The sequence below is a fragment of the Crinia signifera genome, chromosome 4 (assembly GCF_055691185.1).
Source record: "Crinia signifera chromosome 4, ASM5569118v1, whole genome shotgun sequence".
Lineage (NCBI taxonomy): Eukaryota > Metazoa > Chordata > Amphibia > Anura > Myobatrachidae > Crinia > Crinia signifera.
The window spans coordinates 117,475,722-117,497,516 of NC_139220.1; the positions used below are offsets into that span (position 1 = coordinate 117,475,722).

At 43.2% G+C, this 21,795-nt stretch overlaps 1 protein-coding gene and 2 non-coding genes across 3 annotated transcripts; all 3 read left to right on the forward strand.

The window, feature by feature from the left end:
* The first annotated feature begins 10,631 nt into the window (after nt 1-10,631).
* On the forward strand, nt 10,632-21,318 carry SLC25A3 (solute carrier family 25 member 3). The gene is made up of 8 exons (XM_083182304.1): nt 10,632-10,779; nt 13,891-14,049; nt 16,302-16,426; nt 18,615-18,794; nt 19,000-19,181; nt 19,610-19,782; nt 20,762-20,872; nt 20,961-21,318. The coding sequence occupies exons 1-8, from the start codon at nt 10,647-10,649 to the stop codon at nt 21,119-21,121; spliced, it is 1,224 nt and encodes a 407-aa protein (XP_083038430.1). The 5' UTR covers nt 10,632-10,646; the 3' UTR covers nt 21,122-21,318.
* Nucleotides 18,295-18,531, forward strand: LOC146076860 (small nucleolar RNA SNORA53). The gene has a single exon (XR_014474251.1). It is a non-coding gene; the product is annotated as a small nucleolar RNA SNORA53 (small nucleolar RNA).
* On the forward strand, nt 19,274-19,517 carry LOC146076858 (small nucleolar RNA SNORA53). Its single transcript, XR_014474249.1, has one exon. It is a non-coding gene; the product is annotated as a small nucleolar RNA SNORA53 (small nucleolar RNA).
* Nucleotides 21,319-21,795: the final 477 nt, after the last annotated feature.

Genomic DNA, 21,795 nt, shown 5'->3' on the forward strand with positions numbered 1-21,795 from the left:
GCTCGCCATGGGCATGAGGAATTAACATTATGAATAATAACAGATTAACATAATGTAACATTGGCAAAATGCTGTATAACATCTTAGTGTTAAATACGCATAGCGTATGTTTGAAACATTTAAGGCAATAGCAACATATTAGAAAATAAATGCATGATGATACAAGGTACGAAAATGACAAATAATCACTTCAGGGGAAGGAAATGATAGACATGACTACAGAAAGCATGAAAAAGACAGGTATTCGTTCAGGCCAGCCGGATAAATGGTGTTTAGTTGTGCAATCCATTTAGCCTCCTGTTGCAAAAGAATCTTGTCTCTATTTCCCCCTCTGGGGTTCGCAGGAACATGGTATATCATTTTATATCGGATCTGTGATAGATTGTGCCCGTGCTCTTTGAAGTGCTTCGCTACGGGCTGTTCTATAAGTTTACCCGCTAGGATGAGGCGTATAGCACTTCTGTGCTTGTTCATACGCTCTTTAAACTGGCATGTGGTTTTACCCACATACAGTTTTGAACAGGGACATTTAATGTAGTAAACTACATGTGTACTGCTGCAGGTTAAAGTGTGTTTGATTTGCATTCTTTTATCGCTATGTGGATGAGGGAAGGAATCTCCTGTTGGAGATAGGAGCAGGTAACACAACCTGTACATTTGTAGTTACCTGGTTTGCGTTTCAGAAAATTTGTTTCCCCTTGTTCTTGCTTATGGTTAGAAATATCAGTATGCATGATCGCATCTTTAATATTTCTTCCTCTTTTGTGACAAGAGAGTAGACATTTATTTTTAAGCAGGGACAGGTTAGCGTTATTCTGTATGAGAGGCCAGTGTTTTTTAGCCACTTTATTTTGCGCTGGGCTCGCTGTGGAATATGTGTTGACCCATGTGACATATTCACCCGTATTTTTAAGGGGTTGCTGTGCCGGTGATCTTGGGCAGGCTAGTGCTTTTGAGATGGCATTTTCAAGAAGAGCATTAGGGTAACCTCTCTGCAGAAATGTAATTTTCATGTTACACATTTGTTGAAGTTCATCCTTGGGATCATTGCAAATTCTATGAACTCTAAGGAATTGTGAGAATGGTAAACCTCTTTTAAGAGGTGCTGGGTGGAAGCTATTGGCTGCCAGCAGTGTATTGCAATCAGTTGGCTTAGTATAGATTGAGGTGATTATTTGGTTATGCCTTTTGGTTACAGTTACATCAAGAAAGTGTACACAGGTTTCATCAATTTCAAAAGTGAACTTAATGTTAGGATCTGCGGCATTTACTACCGTCATCATGGTTATAAATTCATCTTTGGTACCCACCCATATTATGAATACATCATCTATGTAGCGGGTAAAGAAGTGTATTTTGCTGTTGTGACTTTCATTGGAAAAAAACAGGTTGTTTTCAACTTGAAACATAAAGCTGTTTGCATAGGCTGGTGCGACGCAACTTCCCATCGCACACCCCTGTATTTGTTTAAAGTACATTCCATCAAACATGAAATAGTTTCTGTCCAGAGCTAGAAATAAAAGTCTAATGAAAAATGGTATATGTGGTCCCATATATATCTCAGAAGAAGTGAGTAAAGTACATACCGCTTCAGTGCCTCTGTCAATGGGGATATTCGTATAAAGACTTTTGACATCTGCAGTGCACAAGAAGCTGTTTTCTGGTAGGTCACCCAACGTTTGCAGTTTTTCAAGGAAGGTACTAGTGTCCTTAAGATAAGTTCTTTCTTGTTGCACCACCGGTTGTAGATAAAAGTCTAGGTATTTCGCGACTCCATAAAACAAGGAGTCCCTTGCAGAAACAATCGGTCTGCCTGGTGGGTTAAGTCTGTCCTTGTGTAATTTTGGGATAGTATAAAACAAAGGCGTTTTAGGGTGAGATTCTTGTAGAGCCGCTGCAGTGTCTTGTGAGATCCATTCATTGGTGACTGCTTCCGATAGGAGCTCCTGCAGTTCTTTGGCATATTCTCCAGTTGGATTCTTTGGTAATCTGGTGTATACCTCGGCATCAGAGAGTTGCCGCATGGCTTCTTCACGGTAGGTTTGGACATCCTGGACCACAAGGGCACCCCCTTTATCAGCTGGTCGTATTACAATGTCTTTGTAATCTGCTAGCTGTTTTAGTGCATCTTGTTCAGTTCTGCTCAAGTTATTTCTGTAATTTTTGTTTTTGCTCTGTGTTTTAATCTCATGCGTCAAGATGTTGGTATATGCCTTAATGGCTGGATTGGTCGATACCGGATCAAAACTGCTTTTCTTTTTAACAGGATTTTTGTTGATATTATCTGTGTTCTCAGATTTGTTGTTGTAGAATTCTCTAAGTCATAGTTGTCTTGCAAATAGATTGGTTTGTACCAATGCGTCAAATTCATTGTGCTTGTTTGTCGGTACAAAACTAAGCCCTTTGCTCAGTACCACCATTTCATCTGCTGTGAGTGTTCTTGAGGATAGGTTGTGGACGTTTATTTCTTGTTCTTTGTGCGCTTTCCTCTCCCTCTGGCACTGTTTGCCACAACGTGTTCTGGGCCTTTTTGTATTTGGGCCCTGGTTCGAACACCTAAAGGGTACTGACCAGAGGAGGTACTTGGTGCTGAATCTTGGTCACTGCTGGACAATATGCCGCGGTCACTATCTGTACGATATTGGATATTGATTTCTTCGTCTGGCAAATCTTTGGCGTCCCTGTTGCTGTGAGCTGCTGGTATTATTTACCGAGGAGTATACTCGATTCTCCAAGTAATCTTTGGTTACTTTGTCAAACTTCTCAGTCTTAAATTTGATCAGCTCTTGCTTGTATTTATCAATCTGTGCGGACAATTTAGTGTTCCAATCCTCAGATGTATCGGATATTAGGGTTGGGAGACAATCGTGTTCCAGAGTTTTGATTTTGTCTCTGATTATGCCCAATTCTCTCTGTGACTCCTCTATCACCAATAGAATCAAATCAAAAGAGGCTTTATTTAGGACTGCTGCCCACCTCCGACAGTAGTCAGGATTATATCTGCCGATTGTAGGTATATTGTGTATTCTGAAGACTCTGGGGATTTTTTTATCCCTGTAGTAGTCCGAAAGTGAGACTCCGTGCAAATAGAAGTCGGTTTCTTTTTTCTTAAGTTTGAGAAGTTTGTAGAAAGACTGTTCCACTGTGGCACATTCACTGGTGTTTTGTGCCAGGTTATCCTTGAATAATATGCGATCTACGTCGCTGTCCGACAAGCTGAGCTGTTCTCCTCTCAGTAGGGATATGTGCTGGAAGCCAGGCGTTTCAATCGGATAGATGTCTGTCATGCCTTTAGTTGCTTGAGCTTGATGTACACCCATGTTGGGAGAACAGACTTAACCCACCAGGCAGACCGATTGTTTCTGCAAGGGACTCCTTGTTTTATGGAGTCGCGAAATACCTAGACTTTTATCTACAACCGGTGGTGCAACAAGAAAGAACTTATCTTAAGGACACTAGTACCTTTCTTGAAAAACTACAAACGTTGGGTGACCTACCAGAAAACAGCTTCTTGTGCACTGCAGATGTCAAAAGTCTTTATACGAATATCCCCATTGACAGAGGCACTGAAGCGGTATGTACTTTACTCACTTCTTCTGAGATGTATGTGGGACCACATATACCATTTTTCATTAGACTTTTATTTCTAGCTCTGGACAGAAACTATTTCATGTTTGATGGAATGTACTTTAAACAAATACAGGCGTGTGCGATGGGAAGTTGCGTCGCACCAGCCTATGCAAGCAGCTTTATGTTTTTCCAATGAAAGTCACAACAGCAAAATACACTTCTTTACCCGCTACATAGATGATGTATTCATAATATGGGTGGGTACCAAAGATGAATTTATAACCATGATGACGGTAGTAAATGCCGCAGATCCTAACATTAAGTTCACTTTTGAAATTGATGAAACCTGTGTACACTTTCTTGATGTAACTGTAACCAAAAGGCATAACCAAATAATCACCTCAATCTATACTAAGCCAACTGATTGCAATACACTGCTGGCAGCCAATAGCTTCCACCCAGCACCTCTTAAAAGAGGTTTACCATTCTCATAATTCCTTAGAGTTCATAGAATTTGCAATGATCCCGAGGATGAACTTCAACAAATGTGTAACATGAAAATTAAATTTCTGCAGAGAGGTTACCCTAATGCTCTTCTTGAAAATGCCATCTCAAAAGCACTAGCGTGCCCAAGATTACCGGCATAGCAACCCCTTAAAAATACGGGTGAATATGTCACATGGGTCAACACATATTCCACAGCGAGCCCAGCGCTCAATAAAGTGGCTAAAAAACACTGGCCTCTCATACAGAATAACCCTAACCTGTCCCTGCTTAAAAATAAACGTCTACTCTCTTGTCACAAAAGAGAAAGAAATATAAAAGATGCGATCATGCATACTGATATTTCTAACCATAAGCAAGAACAAGGGGAAACAAATTTTCTGAAACGCAAACCAGGTAACTACAAATGTACAGGTTGTGTTACCTGCTCCTATCTCGAAACAGGAGATTCCTTCCCTCATCCACATAGCAGTAAAAGAATGCAAATCAAACACACTTTAACCTGCAGCAGTACACATGTAGTTTACTACATTAAATGTCCCTGTTCAAAACTGTATGTGGGTAAAACCACATGCCAGTTTAAAGAGCGTATGAACCAGCACAGAAGTGCTATACGCCTCATCCTAGCGTGTAATTTTATAGAACAGCCTGTAGCGAAGCACTTCAAAGAGCACGGGCACAATCTATCACAGATCCGATATAAAATGATATACCATGTTCCTGCGAACCCCAGAGGGGGAAATAGAGACAAAATTCGGTACTTGTTTCCTAGCACGGCCACAAATCTTGGCCATCGGGGGTAATTATAGTGGCCTGCGACGCGACCGACGCGATGCCCCCGATTTTTCCATTGAAATGCATTGAAAACAGTGAAAAATCGGGTCGGTCGCGTCGTGTGCGCCTAAAAATGCTTAAATGGTCCACCCGCAATGGCCGCGATTTCCCCATAGGGAACAATGTTAAATGCCTCAATTTACCCGCGATGACCCCGATTTCCAATAGGAAACAATGTTAAAAGGGTCAATTTACCCAAATCATCATAGGGAAGAATGGTAAATGGGCCAGAAAGCCCAAAAAAACCCCCTGACCAGTGAAATGTCCCCCCAAAAGTAGTTCACGCCACCCCGCGATGAACGTGAACCCGAAGCGTGGCGAGCGCAACGAGTCCGCGAGGGGCGGCGGTACGTGTCCTCCGACCTTTTCATACCCTCACTATCCACTAGGGCGTGGAGTGAGAATAGAATAGTGTGGCGAGCGCACCGAGCCCGAAGCGTGGCGAGCGCAGCGAGCCCCGCGAGGGGACGCGGATACCTTCACAGGTAAACGCGTCCCTTCGCGGGCTTCACAGGTATCCGCGTCCGCTCGCCACGCTTCGGGCTCGGTGGCTCGCTGCGCTTGCCACACTATTCTATTCTCACTCCACGCCCTAGTGGATAGTAGGGGTATGAAAAGGTCGGAGGACGCGTACCGCCGCCCCTCGCGGGCTCGCTGCGCTCGCCACGCTTCGGGTTCACGTTGATCACGTGGTGGCGTAAACTACTTTTGGGGGGACATTTCAATGTTCAGGGGTGTTTTTGGCCCATTTACCATTGTTCCTATGATAATTTGGGTAAATTGAGCCATTTCACATTGTTTCCTATGGGAAATCGTGGTCATCGCGGGTAAATTGAGGCATTTAACATTGTTCTCTATGGGGAAATCGCGGGCATCGCGTCTGGCCCATCGCACCCGATTTTTTTGCGCATGCGATGCCCGCGATGGCCCCGATTTTACCCCCGATGACCGCGATTATGATCGTTGTGGCCGTGCTAGGAAACAAGTACCCAAAATTCTTTTGCAACGGGAGGCTAAATGGATTGCACAACTAAACACCATTTATCCGGCTGGCCTGAACGAATACCTGTCTTTTTCATGCTTTCTGTAGTCATGTCTATCATTTCCATCCCCTGAAGTGATTATTTGTCATTTTCGTACCTTGTATCATCATGCATTTATTTTCTAATAATATGTTGCTATTGCCTTAAATGTTTCAAACATACGGTATGCGTATTTAACACTAAGATGTTATACAGCATTTTGCCAATGTTACATTATGTTAATCTGTTATTATTCATAATGTTAATTCCTCATGCCCATGGCGAGCTTTGATATATTTTGTTTCTATCACCATGGTGATGGTTTTTTGCACCGTTCACGTTGTCCTCTGAATATGATGCGGTAGACAGTGGGGCGGCTCACTGTTACTGACGTCATCGCCAATCAGATGGGCCCCTGCACGCGGTTCATTTACATTTGTATGGCTAAGGTGTCTCTTTGTTACTGTTTGTATTCCTGATGAATAAGCCGAATTGTAGATTAAACACTGTTGCAGTGTCATTTCTTCAAACAAGTCCTGAGAGTGCCGCTCTTATCTCTACTCGTATCTACAACAGCATTGAAGGCACCAGGCAGATTGTACTTTTGTTTTGGGCGGGAGTGCCAGTCCTCTGGAAGTATTTATATATATATATATATATATATATATATATATATATATATATATATATCTTGTCGCATGCATTGCCCCACAGAATTAGCCACTTTGTCATATCAACTACTGTGACACATGTTTGCACTTTTCATGCTTGCCTTTTACCCCATACATCGCCATGTGTTATATTCACTAGCTACACCACCGAAGACTCCAGTGAATCATGACAACAGAGTAGTATGTAGTTGATGGTTAAAAACTTAAAGGGGAATTTTGCTTTGTTGTTGCAATGTTGTCAAGGAAGTGTCGGGGAAGTAAGGAGGTGGCCATTGATGCACCGCTGTGTGCTTATTGTTTATTTTTGTTGAAACTCTGTGTGGAGTTTTATGTATTCTTCATCCAACTGTCATGTCATTCCCTAGCCAACACATAGCAGACCCCTACCGCAATTGGTCTCACTTACTTACCTGCGTCACTCATACCACTACACACCTGCATCACCCATATCACTACATACCTGCGTCATTCATATCCCTACATACCTGCGTCATCCATATGGTTGTAACTTTATTTGCATGTGCTGTTACACAGAGTAATTAGAAGATTATAACTGAAAATATGCAGAAGATTATGGTGCGGCTGAGAGACGGTTTATATTGTATGCGAGTGCCAATAGATGATGGTAGACACGCCTTATTGGTGGTGATACAGTGTGAGACAAGCCCAATAGGCGGTGCTAGACACAACCCTTTGATGGTGCACCCCCTAATATAATGTGCTGTGCAGGCCTATGGCATTCGCAGGCATAGCGCCCTGACTGCTAGTGAGCCCAGCCGCCACACATGAACAGATGACGGGAATTACTGACATCACCGGCTCTTTTCTAGTATTCCAGTGTCTTGGCAATACATTTATTGGTACATGCAGAAGAGGGTTGTGTGGGTTTGGATTTACGTGGGGGGGGCCCCAGAAATATCAGTGTACAGGGCCCCAAGATTTCTGTTGCCGGCCCTGCTTGCGGTTATAGTAGTCTGCTGGGTTATCACGGGGGGCGATGATGGGAATGTGGGTACCATCGATTGCTCCACCACACTGAGGATATCCACACCTCTTGAATCCCTTAACAATGTCCTCTAGTCACTGTCCTTGTGGCAAGGATATAAAGCGCTGGTATAGGGTTTGCAGCAATGCACGTGTGACTTGGTACACAATCTTGCACACTGTGCCAATTTCTACACCAAATAAACAAGAGAGTGCACGATACTCTCCAGGGGTAGCGTACCACCAAATAGCAATTGCTAACCTCCTGCTGGGCTCAATGGGCTTCCTGAACTTTGTGGTCTGCTTCGTGATGGCATGGGACAGTAGTTCCAAAATATAGAAAAATGTAGCACGGGACATTCTGAAACATCCACTGCTCATCCTGGATACTTAGAACTGTCTGCGATCCCCATGTCCCCATGTCTGGGATCTCTCATCCACATTCTTCTGGTTGGTGCAGTGCTCATTTTCAGGATAGTGGAAACACTGCCCAACAGCCGATGCCTGCTCCTCTGGATAGTTATCGACCCCCTACGTCGTCTGTGCATGCACAGATGAGGAATTGGTTTGTTAACCCCTTCACGACATTGCCTTTTAAGGTAATTTTTTTTTTTTTTTCCTCCTTGCGTTCAAATTAGCGTAACTTTTTTAATTTTCCGGCTATATAGACACATGAGGGCTTTTTTTTTGCGGGACAAGTTGTACTTTTTAATGGTACCATTTACTATACCGTATAATATTCTGGGGAATCAGGAAATAATTCAATGTGGGGTAAAAAGAAAAAAAAAACGCAATTCCACAATTTTGCGCTGGTTACGGTTTTTTTGGAGTTCATAGTTCGTTTAAAATGATGGGTTATCTTTATTCTATGGGTCGTTACGATTCCGGTGATACCAAACTTATATAGTTTTCGTTACGTTTTACGTCTAAAAAAAAAAATAGAATATGTTACGGTTTTTCGAATTTGCGTCGCGTCGCCATGTTCTGCGGCTTATAACTTTTTTATTTTTCCACCTACGGACCTGGGTGAGGGCTCATTTTTTGCGGGCTGAAGTGTACTTTTTAATTAATACCATTATGGGATATGGGCGACTTTCTGATCTCTTTTAGCTATTTTTTTTTGGGTAGGCGATGCGACCAAAAAACGTAGTTTTGGCGTTGGGGATTATTTTCCGTTTACGCCTTTAACCGTGCGGGATAACTAATGTTATATTTTAATAGATCGGACTTTTAGGAACGCGGCGATACCAAATATGTTTATTTTTTTTATTTTTTATTTATTTTTATTTGGGAAATGGGGAAAGGGGGGTGATTTGAACTTTTAATATTTTTTTATTTTTTTTTTATTTTTAAACTTTTTTTTTTTTTTTTTTTTTACTTTTACTACAAGGCCCCCTAGTGTACTTGACCACTAGGGGGCGCGATCGCCTGTACTAGGTTCAGCCATAGAGCTCTATGGCTGAACGTAGTGATTTTATGCACTTCCTATTACATCCTGCCTGAGGCAGGATGTAATAGTTATGCATACACGGCCAGCACAGGGGTCTACATTAGACCCCTGGCTACCATGGCAACCGATCGGCACCCTCCGATCTTGCTGCGGGGGCCCCGATCGGCGCCGGAGGGGGGCGCCCCCCCTCCGATCAGCTATTTAAGCACTGCGGGCGCTTTGCCCGCGGTGCTTAAAGGGTTAAACGGCCACGATCGGCGAACTCGCCGCTCGTGGCCGTGAGAGCAGGGACCTGGCTGTAATATACAGCCATTACCTGCTCTCTTTCAAGCCAGCTCACTCCGTGAGCTGGCTTGATTCCCCCGCAACCGACATATGACGTATATATACGTCATATGTCGTGAAGGGGTTAACAATGGCTATCAGGGGCGAAACTAGAAATTTGCAGGCCCCGTAGAAAAAGTTTGTAAGGGCCCATTTGTACCACAAAATCATGAAAAATGTATATAACACATGCCACTTTGACAGGGAAGGTGGGCCCCTCACAGTTTTGGGCCCCATGACAACTGCACCCCCTGCAACTACGGTAGTTACGCCCTTGGCTATGCTTCAGAATGCTGGCATTGGCAATTGTGTATGGCTGCCAGGTTCCCGCTGCCGCTGATATCAGCGGCGGGAATCGCACAGTGTGTGCGCACCATCATAACTGCCATGTTACAGGCTGTGTTTCAAAAATGAAAGCCGTCTCTCAATGGTGCTTACCACAACATACCCTCCAACATGACCCATTCATTAGGTAAAAAAATGCTGTTCCGGGACTTCCCTCAGGGTTGCCGACTTTAAGATTCTCCTCTCCGGGAGAAGCCCGGAGAGGAGAGATTCAGCAGCCACTCAGGGGGCGGGGCTTGTGAGTGACATCACTAAGCCCCGATGACGCGATTGTGCCGTTTTAGCTCCGCCCCCACCTCTGAGACCCGAGGATTGCGGCATTTTAATGCCGCGATCCGGGGGTCAGTGGGGGTCACCCCTGAATCCGGGAGGGTTGCCCACCCTTCCGGGGGCCGGGAGGGGGACCTGATTTTCGGGAGACTCACGGAAATTCCGGGAGGGTCGGCAACCCTGACTTCCCTCTGACTTATATGATTGCCGTCACCTGTGTTGACACACCTTTCTTATAAATTAACTAGTTCAACACAGGTGACTGCAATCATAAATTAAGAGGGAAGTCCAGGAACAGAGCATTTTGTACCTAATGTAGAGGGTCATGTTGGAGGGTATGCATTTAATTTTAAAATAGCCAAATACCTTCTATAGAGCCTCTTGCACCTTTCTGGCATTGCCATTTGCGTTGAAATACTGTTCAGCAGTGTTCTCTAGCATGAACGGCAGTGTGCTGTACTGTACATGAGGGTCATACAGAAGCCAAGCCGGTGACCTCGTACTATGACATTGGCAGCGATCACACAGCTCTATCCACATTCACTAGCACTGAGGATACGTTACGTTCGTACTCTACGTAAGAGCGCCTGATACTGTACGTCACGAGACCAGCGCCGCCCTTCCTCCACGCCGCAACGGCCAATGGAAAAATCGGGTTGTTCGTGACGTAATATGCGTAAGCCAATCATCTCGACGCAATGGGTGCAGGGCGGGTCAGTGACGTCACGGAAGGACAAATTCATTAGGTCTGGAGGACGTTCGTTCTCTGTTAGCCGGCGAGGGCTGAGTGAGCGCCATCTTCTAGGTGAGTGACGGTGTTCAGGCCGCAGTACACTGGGTAATCGCCTCGGTAGTTGTTCTGCATGTAGGACATGAGCCCATGAGAACGCGCCGGTGGCCGGCGCACAGAGGGAACGCAATCTCTGCACCACTGCAGTAGTCCGTGCTGCGAGTATGTGCGCCCTGGGCCCTGTCCGCATGGACCGAATGTGTCTCATTGCTTCTGTGTCTGTAATGGGTGCACTGCTGTGCGTGGAGGCATGTGACTGCTACTTGTAATCTATTCGGTGTCCTTCCCAACCTTGGTCCTGATGCGTTCACTTCCTTTATCGTGATGTACTTGTAAGGGGTGTGACGTGCATATGAACATTTTGAAGTTCTACTACCGATTTGTGGAACGTTACATATATCATACTCTGTAGTGTGCAAGTGTATGTATGAAAAATATATTCGCATGCTTTGAGGTGTCAATCATTCTATAAGTGTTAATAACCCGTACACACGGGGGAGATATATTGCTCAGCAATATATTGCTGAGTGTCTCTCCTGTTCATCAGCGACCAGAGATGGTCGCTGATAATCAGGAGACTCTGCCGGGGGAACAGGCAGGGAAATAGCTGATCGCAGGAGCAAGCTCCTGCGACCATCAGGGGCTGCACACGGGAGCGTGCACCCGGCGATTCATCGCCGACAGCACACACAAATCACTGGCAATATGATCGCTCAGCGACCATATTCCCAGCGATATGTGCTGAAATTGCCCCTGTGTGTACGCACCTTAAGGGATATGCACAACGAGCGATTTTGTATTTTCTAAGCAATCTGACTAGATTGCTTGGAAAGTAAGCATAGATCTGTGTGTATGCCTCGTAAATTATCTCCTGCCAACTAAGTCAGTGCATGCAGTCAAGATCTCGTCAAATTGCTTAGTAAATGACTGCAAATCTGTGTGTGTGTGTGTGTGTGTGTACAGAAGGAGAGATACTGATTCCAATCTCATTCTGAACCACTAGCTGGCCTCTTTGCTTAAGCAAAATTGTTTAGCACAAACCTGCATGTGTAAAGGGGCATACGCATGTAGAGATCTGTGCTAAGCAATTTTGCTGGTGTAAATATCTCCCATGCAGAGCAGATACACACGCAGAGATTTGTGCTAAACAATTTTGCTAAGCAATTTTTCTTAGCAATTTTGCTTAAGCAAAAAAGGCCAGGTAGTAGTTCAGAATGAGAGATTGCGATCAGTATCTCTCATTCTGTACAGAGATTTGCTGTCATTTGCTAAGCAATCTAACTATATTGGGACTGCATGCACTGATTTAGCAAGATATATTTAATTTCTCGGAGCATACACACGGAGAGATCTGTGCTTACGTTCTAAGCAGTCTAGTCAGATTGCTTAGAAAATAGCACAAATTTGCTCCGTGTGTACACCCCTTAAGTGCTCTCCATTGGAGATCTGGACACCAGGAAATCGCCCACCCTAAATAGTTTATATCAAAATTGCTTAGCACACATCTGTGTGTATGCCCCTTTAGAATCAGGTGAAATGTAGTTTTGAAGTTCATGGGACCTGTGTTCAGGCCCCCATCCACTAGTGCGATATGGCTTGTTTTCATGGGATTCAGATGCACTACTGTGATGGATTGCATGACAACTGGCACATAGTATGTCCTTTTTCTGTGACTGAACTGCAATCCTGTGCACCGTTCGTATCAATCGCGTATCTGATGGGCTGCCATGGAAACCTTTTTGTATGGAGAAATACTGCATACAATGTATCATGTGATCCAGCTGCCGGGTGAGTTGACTGGGTATTGCCAGCGAAACTTCGCCCAAGAGCCTTGATGGCTAACCTTGACACTCCAGGTTTTTTTGAACTACACATCCCAGCATGCTTTGCTTCAGTTTTGCTATTTGGCCATCCTAAATATGATGCAGAGCATGCTGGGATGTGTAGTTCAACAACAGCTGGAGTGTCAAGGTTAGCCATCAAGGCCTTAAAGGATGGGGCCTTAACTCATGTGTTCTGGTTTAAAGGGGCAGTATAGTGAGTTCATATACACCCCACACGTTATGGGCTCACTGTACAATTGTTATCCTGCCCTGAAAGATCTTGGGTTGTTGACCTGATAATTTCGGGGTGTATGTGGCCCTATTACCGGACTGTTGGACCATAGGTTCAGCTCACAATATTGTGTGGCATATGCTGTTGCCATTCATGTTTTGTGATCGCTCAGAAAATACAGTATACATACTACAGCCCAGTATACTATATGGAGGTACTCTTTGGAAGTGAAGTTTAGAACTAAACTACTAGCAGGTAGTACACCTGTCTTCCCTTTGATTTTTGTTCTGTAAGGGGTAATCTTAGTGTGTACTTTGCATTGAGGGTGAGGTATCTCATGTGGTACTTCGCCAAATCACCTGGCAGCTGCATTTAGGCAGTCCTTTTGTATACAACGTACCATGAGATCCCAGCAAGGGCTACAGGCTGCAATGAATATGCATGGCAGGCCATAGAATCTGCGGTTGCATGGGAATGCGCATCGCAATCCATGAAAATGCCATGCAACGTGTCCATTCATGTGATCCATTGCAGCAATGCGTAGGAATCACAAAAAGTCATATCTCACTAGTGGATTGTAAACTTTAGGGGGTAGTCAGATGTTTGTAATGGTTTTGTTTTGGCACAAATAGTTGTAGGGGAACACGCATTTCAGATCGTCAACTGAGTAGTTAGCTGAAATGTCAGCATTTTCGGCAAGCAAACTAGTTTGGGCACTCAGAGCTTTGCAAGGAAAAACCTGCAACTAGTTAGTGCACGCATGGCACTTGCACCAGAACACAGCTGCAGCATTTTCATAGTGAGGTTAGGGGCTGATGGCCTGTTTAACAAATCTTGTTTCAGAAACTTCATACCCTGAGCTAAATATGTACCGGGTCACAAGTGCTGATGATTAATCTATGGTTCTGTTGGGTCTAGAAATGCTACACAACTTGAATCTTTCTGACTTTGTATCTTCAGGGTATATACATGAGAGGTTCCGTGACTAAATCTTTATGGAAATCACTTTTTTTTCCACAAATATTCAATAAACTGAAAGTACATGTCCTAATCTTTTCCTTAAACTTCCAGTTGCAGAAATGTACTCCTCTGTTGCACAGCTCGCCCGGGTAAACCCGTTCAGTGCACCACACTTCCAGTTAGGACAGGATTGTGTGACCTCCAGGAAGAGTAGCACTTCCCAGATCCTACCTGTCCGCCGCCTTGCAGCTGCTGCTACTGCTGAAGAAGGTATGTGACATGTGAAATTATAGTACTTTGTCTTAACAATTATTTCTATTGGCAGAATCTGCTTTTATCAAGCCTGGTGTGTGTTATCAGTGTTAAAATGTGTATTACTAGTAAAGGTTAAGGAGGTCATTTGCTGCAAGGTCAGCAGGAGTTTTTTTGTATATACTGATTTGGTAAACACAGGTGACATATTATTAAATTGAAGCTTAAGGTAAGATGTCAAAATATATATAACTCCTCATCTAGCGGCTACTGGTTTGTCCTGTTTCTTCCCCAGAGGGCTGATCCAGTCTGTCACCTCATGAGCTATAATTTTGGCCCTCACATACACCTAGTTTCCTTACTTTCTTGTAGAGAAAAAGTTGCAGTAAACGCTCAGTAATGGCATTATTTTATGTGAAATTATGGAACAAATTTTAATTTTCCCTAATATTTTGCAAATTTACTGAAGTTCTAGGGCCAGATTCAGTTGGGCTTCATACTTGCCATGCAATGAAAAAGGCATGGCCTTTTTTGGCTGGAGCTATTTAATTGCAATCCTTTTCCTTGTGCTATGCCTCTACGGCTGCTCATTGAAACACCATAGATTCCTGGGTAATGTTTTGCTGCTTTCAAATCTCAAAATTAAGGTTCACAGCGGGAATTTGAAACGGTTCAGCCCCGGTGCGGACCTGCATTTTGGGATGTTCACATCCCCACAGCAAACCGGCAGAAATGCCGGTTCGCTTATGTCATCCAGGGGCGGGGAGGAGGCAGCGATTAGAGCTAGTGCTGCCTCCTCCATAGTGTGAAAGGGAAACGGGTCCCTCGACCCGTTCACATCGCCAAGCAACACTGCAACAAATCGCTAAGAACTCTGCTTTGTTACCTGTTCTTATTGCCGTGTTGCTACCCATTTAAGGGACACAGTAACCCCTTTCACGTTGCACTAATTACCGGGTCAAACCGGCTTTAACCCAGTAATTAGCGGCGATGTGAAAAGGGTATTACAGTATCATGGGCTAAGGTGTCCACAATAAGGGCAGAAAGAAAAACCCACCAAAGCCCCATACATACTCAGCAATATCGCTCATTCTGAACGACTACCGATGCGTGCTCCTGTAGGCCGAAGCTTTAAATGTGGGATGTTTTTTCAAATCTGGTCCTTTAACTCCCCTTTTGCTTTTTCTCATGATTTCTTTAATCGTGTAAACCTGGCTTAAGGTAATTAACTAAGCCGATTAACCTACCTGTTTCCAGATAGAAATCCTGAATGAGGTGTGTGCTAAATGCTATCAGTTATAGACTGTAGCGGACAGCCAAAGCTAAAACTAACCTGATTTGGTGTTTTATAACATTGTGCAGCTTTCTGTCCATTAGTATAAATTTGGGCTTATTTTTGCCCGAGGGCGATTCAATAACTAGTGGAAATCTAACGGTGTTCCCACCAAGAGACCTACTTACTTTCTCCCTACCTAGATAAGATGGTAAGATCATATCCTTGATTATAACAAGTGCTCCTGCCTAGTTATTACCGCAACAGAATGTGTATGATTTCTTAAGGAAATGCTTTCTAAAAAGTGTTCCTTTATAAAAAATCAGCTATAGCGAATCTTGAGGCTGGTTTCAGCTTGGTTGTCAAAGCAAAAAAGCAGATGTAACCTGTGCAGAGACTTTGATTTTTGTGGGGGTCATTAAACCTATATCCAAATAGCAGTGTAAAAATGAAGCAGTCTTTATATTTGTGAGCTACATGTAAAAGCAGACAGTATTTACCCTGCTAAGAAAAAAAATAAATGTGCTCCCCTTGCATCGCAGCATGGTTTGTTTAAGACACCATTACTTTCTTTTGCTTTACTGAATCTGGCCCCTAGACAATTACTGCAGCTCAGTTTGTGTCACAGATCACTAACTTTTTCTGGTAGTTTGCGCATGAAGTTTTATATATATTTTTTTTTTTAGTACCTCATGCAAATGTTTAAATCTAATAATGTGAATTTTAATTGAAACAGAGGAATATAGCTGTGCTTATGGATCTGGAAAGTTCTTTGCTCTTTGTGGCTTTGGTGGAATCATAAGCTGTGGTACGACACATACTGCAGTGGTCCCACTAGATCTGGTTAAATGCAGGATTCAGGTTTGTGTATGCATGTACCCTAGAGTGTAGTTGCTGTGTAAACTAACTAGTGTTGACTAATTTGTTTTATTACTAAACACTGTGGAAGCAAAGCATGTCTGAGAAAAGCATGGTGTGTTTTGCTTTGTTCATCCAGGCGAATACAGTTGTGAATATGGCTCAGCACAGTTCTATGCAATGTGTGGCTTTGGTGGCATCCTCAGTTGTGGTCTAACTCATACTGCAGTTGTACCTCTGGATTTGGTGAAATGCCGCATTCAGGTGGGTATAATATAATCACGTAACCGTATTCTAACGCACTGCAGTTCTTAGAACGATCAGTTACTGGTGCTTTGTATAGTAATGTAATGCATGTGTTTGCATATACATTGGATATGGCTGTGTAACTCAGAATTCCGCATGGTTTTCCATTCACTACATGGGAGTCCTTTAGCTTGAACTATTTTTTTAAAACAGCAGAAATGTTTGGAAAAAGCTAAAGTTCTACTCATTGTCCTTTCTTTGCGGACAAAATGCTGGTCTATTGTTGCAGACTGACGGTGCCCAGACTACAATGGATCAGATGCTAGTTAACTACCTGCTGCACCCAGACTCTAGGGCCTTGATGGCTAACCTTGACCTTTCAGCTGTTTTTAAACTACACATCCCAGCATGCTCTGCTTCAGTTTTGCTATTTTGGCCATGCTAAATCTGATGCTGAGCATGCTGGGATGTGTAGTTCAACAACAGCTGGAGTGTCAAGGTTAGCCATCAAGGCTCTTGGGCAGGGCTGGGCAACACCGGCCCTCCAGATGTTAATAACCTACACATCCCAGGATGCTTTGTATTAGTTTTGCTATGTGGCCATGCTGAAACTGATGCAAGGCATGCTGGGATGTGTAGTTCCTCAACATCTGGAGGAGGGCCGGTGTTGCCCAGCCCTGCTCTAGGGGTTGTATTCAATGAATTTTGCAAGCTGCGACCGCGATCAGTGTTGACTGCTCGCTGTCACAGCTCGCAGGGTCTGTATTCATCTGATCCACTGCACACGCAGTCTCCCCATCGCTAGGTTTTTGTAGCGGCGGGGAAATAGCGTGTGTGGCTGCTAAAACAGGGATGCTCACAGCTAAATGCAGCGGGCTCCCTGCATTAGCTGTGAGCCTTGCTCTTTGGGGAAATCTTCACCGTACTTACAGGCAGAAATTCTCCTGGAACGTAGAATAGGGTGAGCGGCCGGCGCGGGTTAAACAAGGATTGCTTGTTTTCAGCGATCCTTGCAGTTTAACCCCCTTGCCAGCCGCATTGAATACGGCCCTAGATATTAAAGAACCAGCAACTCAAACAATATTTGCCTATTCTAAAACGGTCATGGGCCCTCACATTAAAGTCCTGCAGCTAGAAAGCATGCAAAGAAGGTGCGTCTAGGTTTATAATGGGGTAAATGCATAAATAGTATACTTCAAGATTAGTTACAACATAAAAATAAAATATGATAATTGCATATAAGATATTCTGTGGCAACCTAGCCAGTGTACACAGGGCTTTTTTATTTTTTCTGCTTTCTTCCCTCCCCCTCTGTCTAGATCGCTGAGAAATTAAGCACACGTCAACGTGTGCCACATAGTGATGATACCATCACCCACTTGCACATTCAGTCAAGATCTAGGTAGTCTGCATGTGTATAAAAATAGTTATCACAGATCACCCATATACACATCGCAATGTGTATGGGTAATAAGAATACTACAGAAGATGTACTGTAAGGTCCCATTTCATCCTAAAGTGACATGAGATAGAAGAAAAAAACATTTTCAATCATCAGAGAAGCTTAACCTGGTACTGGATGGATGCAAATGTATTTTGCTCCCAAAACAATCTGTCTGAGTAACAAACGGTCACTCAGACATGGCACTGTAGTTGGATCCTGTTTAATGTCAACAATTTGTATGTTTTTGTCCATTTTTCTGGGCTTGTGAGCAAATTACAGTACCAGATATTCAGTCCAACCAACTGGTTGGATGAAGGAATTGGTGCTTCTTTCTTTTGACCATGAGGCGCTGCTATGTTCATAACTGAATTAAGAATTCCTAGCCAAAGGCATGCAAAAACCTCTTACAGGACTGTATACACTTAATCATTATTAGATTATAAACATGTTCCTTAGATCCACCTTTTGTGGGAGTCAACATTACGCTGTGTTCTGCTAACTGCAATTCATTTGCTTTAGTAGTTCCAGTTAATGGACACCCAGCAACTTTATGTTGTACTGTCAAAGGTGCTTGAGTCATTGACATGTGAGACTAATATACCTGCAAGTTGGCTTTATTCCTGATGGCAGTGGCTAAAACCCATTTCCCACCTTCAGGGTTTGACCAAGTGCAGACATCTGTGATGCCTGAATACACTGAATGTGTTGCAGCCTTTGTCTGCTCTCCTTGCACTGGATAAACTTGTATTTCTATCTTGTTAGGTGGACCCCTTAAAGTATAAAAGCATCTTCAAAGGCTTTTCGATAACTCTTAAGGAAGATGGTGTCCGTGGCCTTGCTAAGGGTTGGGCTCCAACCTTTATTGGATACTCAATGCAGGGATTGTGCAAGTTTGGATTCTATGAAGTTTTCAAAATCTTTTATGCTAATCTTATAGGGGAGGTAAGACTTCTAATAATTAGATAATTAAACATCAGTGTTTCTGTAACATGTCTGATATGAAATGCATTGGGATTTTAGGGTTACACTTTTTTTTTCGTGAGATTGTGAAAAATTTCTGTTTTCATACACAATATGATCAGGTAAACGTGCTGGGATGTGCAGAAAACACTGACCATCTGATTCAATTTTTTTTTTCTCTTTTTAGGAAAATACTTATTTGTGGCGCACATCTCTGTACCTGGCTGCATCTGCCAGTGCTGAGTTCTTTGCTGATATTGCACTGGCTCCAATGGAAGCTGCAAAGGTGCGCATCCAAACACAACCAGGATATGCAAACACACTGCGGCAAGCGGCCCCTAAGATGTATGCTGAAGAAGGAATTTATGCGTAAGTGAAATAGTTTCATAGACCTAATTAATATGAAGACTTTGCCTACTTTTTTTAAAATGTAGATAGATGTATGTATTAAACTGTTACCAAACATGCTCCCTTAGATCCACCTTTTGTGGATGTCCAACTCGTTCTGAGTTCTGCTGGGTCCTTCCAGCAGTTCCAGTTCAGTGGCATCCAGCAACTTTTTGGTTGTACAGTCAAAGGTGCTTGAGTCATTGGCATGTGAGAATAACATACCTTCACATTAGCCATCTCTGTTCTAATGGCAGCGGCTGCAGTTCCACTGTGTGCCGTGTCTCACCAATAGGACAAAGCTGATGTGCGGACAATGAAAAATGATAACCTTAAACAAGTGTAAAAGGTATTCTGCCACTTATTTGTATGTTTGTACAGTGACGCTTTTTTTACTATATTTTGTGCAGGTTCTACAAAGGCGTTGCTCCTCTCTGGATGAGGCAGATTCCATACACCATGATGAAGTTTGCTTGCTTTGAGCGTACAGTTGAGGCACTCTATAAGCACGTTGTACCTAAGCCAAGAAGTGAATGTTCAAAATCTGAGCAATTGGTTGTGACCTTTGTTGCTGGTTATATTGGTAAGTTGGTTTTTGAACTGGGACTACTTCAATAGTATCATTAGGGCAATGCCAGACTTGCAGGCAGCTAATGGGCCAGAAGCGCTAATCATCAAAAGTAATAAAATGGAGAGTGATAATCAACCAATCAGCTCCTGTCTGACTTTTTTTAAACCCAACCTTTAACATGGCAGGTAGGAGCTGATTGTTTTGCTATTTATCCCTCTCCATTGTATCACATTTTGAAGCCTAGTGCATCTGGCCCCTAATCTAGTCATAGTTTCAAGGCTTTTGCCATACAAGCATTTAGTTACTTAACATGCTCTATAGTGTGAGGTCCCTAATGCTAATGTTACACTTAAACCAGCTGCACAAAAAATGCGCGCATGGTTGGGTAATTGTCTCTATTACAACAGATAACTAAAGGGTGGAGATTCAGCCATTATGAGTGCATTTTCTTAGCTAGATAACATTTACAGGGAACTTGTGTATACATATATTTGTAGGTTCTCTACTCAATGTAAGATGACCCCATCTTTGAATACCCCCCCTTGCTTTCAATTTCAATCACCGGCGACCATTTCTGCTGGGCCCTATACAATGCGGTCTTCCTCGACAGCATTGTGCCAGGAATCTCACAGAACGAGCACGACTTAACCAGCAGTCGGGCTCGTTCTGCTGGGAATTGCCGAGCTTCCAGCCACGGCTCAACGATTCCCGGCTATTTTTCATGGCCACGCCCGCTTTCTTGCCCTGCAGCATTGAATCCCGTCTGCGATTTCTCAGTTAAACTGACCGAGAACGGGACAGGGTCACTGCTGTCGAGCCAGCTCAACAGCCATGACCCCACATTGAATACCCCCCTTAGTACTGTATATTTCCAAAAGCAGTGTCATAATGTACAAAACTGCAAATGTAGTTATCCTGTTTCTTTGCTTGTCCTAGATAAGTATTTTGATATGTTCAATTTATTTTAAACTTCTGCTTTCTCCCCTTCTAGCTGGTGTGTTCTGTGCCATTGTCTCTCATCCTGCTGATTCAGTGGTTTCTGTGTTGAACAAAGAAAAGGGAAGCACTGCTGCTGAAGTCCTTAAAAAACTTGGACCAAAAGGTGAATATTTACTACTTTGGTTAGTTCTAATAAACTTTGTTTTGTATTCCTTTTCTAATCTCACTTGCACTACTTATTTCATCTGCAGGAGTCTGGAAGGGACTAACAGCTCGTATTATCATGATTGGTACTTTAACTGCACTGCAGTGGTTCATCTATGACTCTGTGAAGGTCTACTTCAAACTTCCCCGACCTCCTCCCCCAGAGATGCCAGAATCTTTGAAGCAGAAGCTTGGCCTGACCCAGTAAACAGTGGGACTTAAATAATGGAAACCCAAATGACACTTTAAGCTATCAAGTTTTTATAAATTCAACCACCTAGGATCTACCATTTCTCAGATGTAATTATTGGTTGTATGTTCACTCTGCTTGGTAGCACACACTTAAAACTATGGTTTTACAGCTGTACTGTACTTATCTGTTTCAATAAACAGAAATCCAGTCAATTTGTATTACAAGTGAACAAATTAAGGATTCTGAAGCATGTGGGTAAAAGGTCTTCTGAGTTTGGTCACAAAGTGAATAAGCCAGATGTAGTGTACATTCACAGTTTGTGGCTAAGTTTGACATTTTTGCTGTACACAGTTGGCATTCAAACTGGGCTTCATGATAACCATTTATTTGAGCTCTTCTTGGCATGGGTATGACTGTATTGTTGGCACTGTACTTAATCTTTGTTTCCCTGTTGCTCTGTGGCTTGCGATCGTATACCCTTATTATGCATAAGCATTTTTTGGACTGCAGACTTACACTTCATACACCTCTCTTAAGCAGAGGAGGCTACATTATAATTGTTCTGTAAGTTAAAATTGTGTGCATTAAGTTCTGCTAGGATAAGGGTTTCTGGCTACAATATGCGGCCATAGGGGGTATACAATGCCAGATCACAGCTGTTGATCCCTCTCCACAGCCGTGATCAAGGC

Excerpts from the sequence above, each read along its gene's own strand:
- SLC25A3 (XM_083182304.1), top strand. The coding sequence starts at position 10,647 with ATGCGTAAGCCAATCATCTCGACGCAATGGGTGCAGGGCGGGTCAGTG. Across the intron at positions 14,050-16,301 it reads TGCTGCTACTGCTGAAGAAG|GCGAATACAGTTGTGAATAT; the intron begins GTATGTGACATG and ends TTGTTCATCCAG. Across the intron at positions 16,427-18,614 it reads TGGTGAAATGCCGCATTCAG|GTGGACCCCTTAAAGTATAA; the intron begins GTGGGTATAATA and ends CTATCTTGTTAG.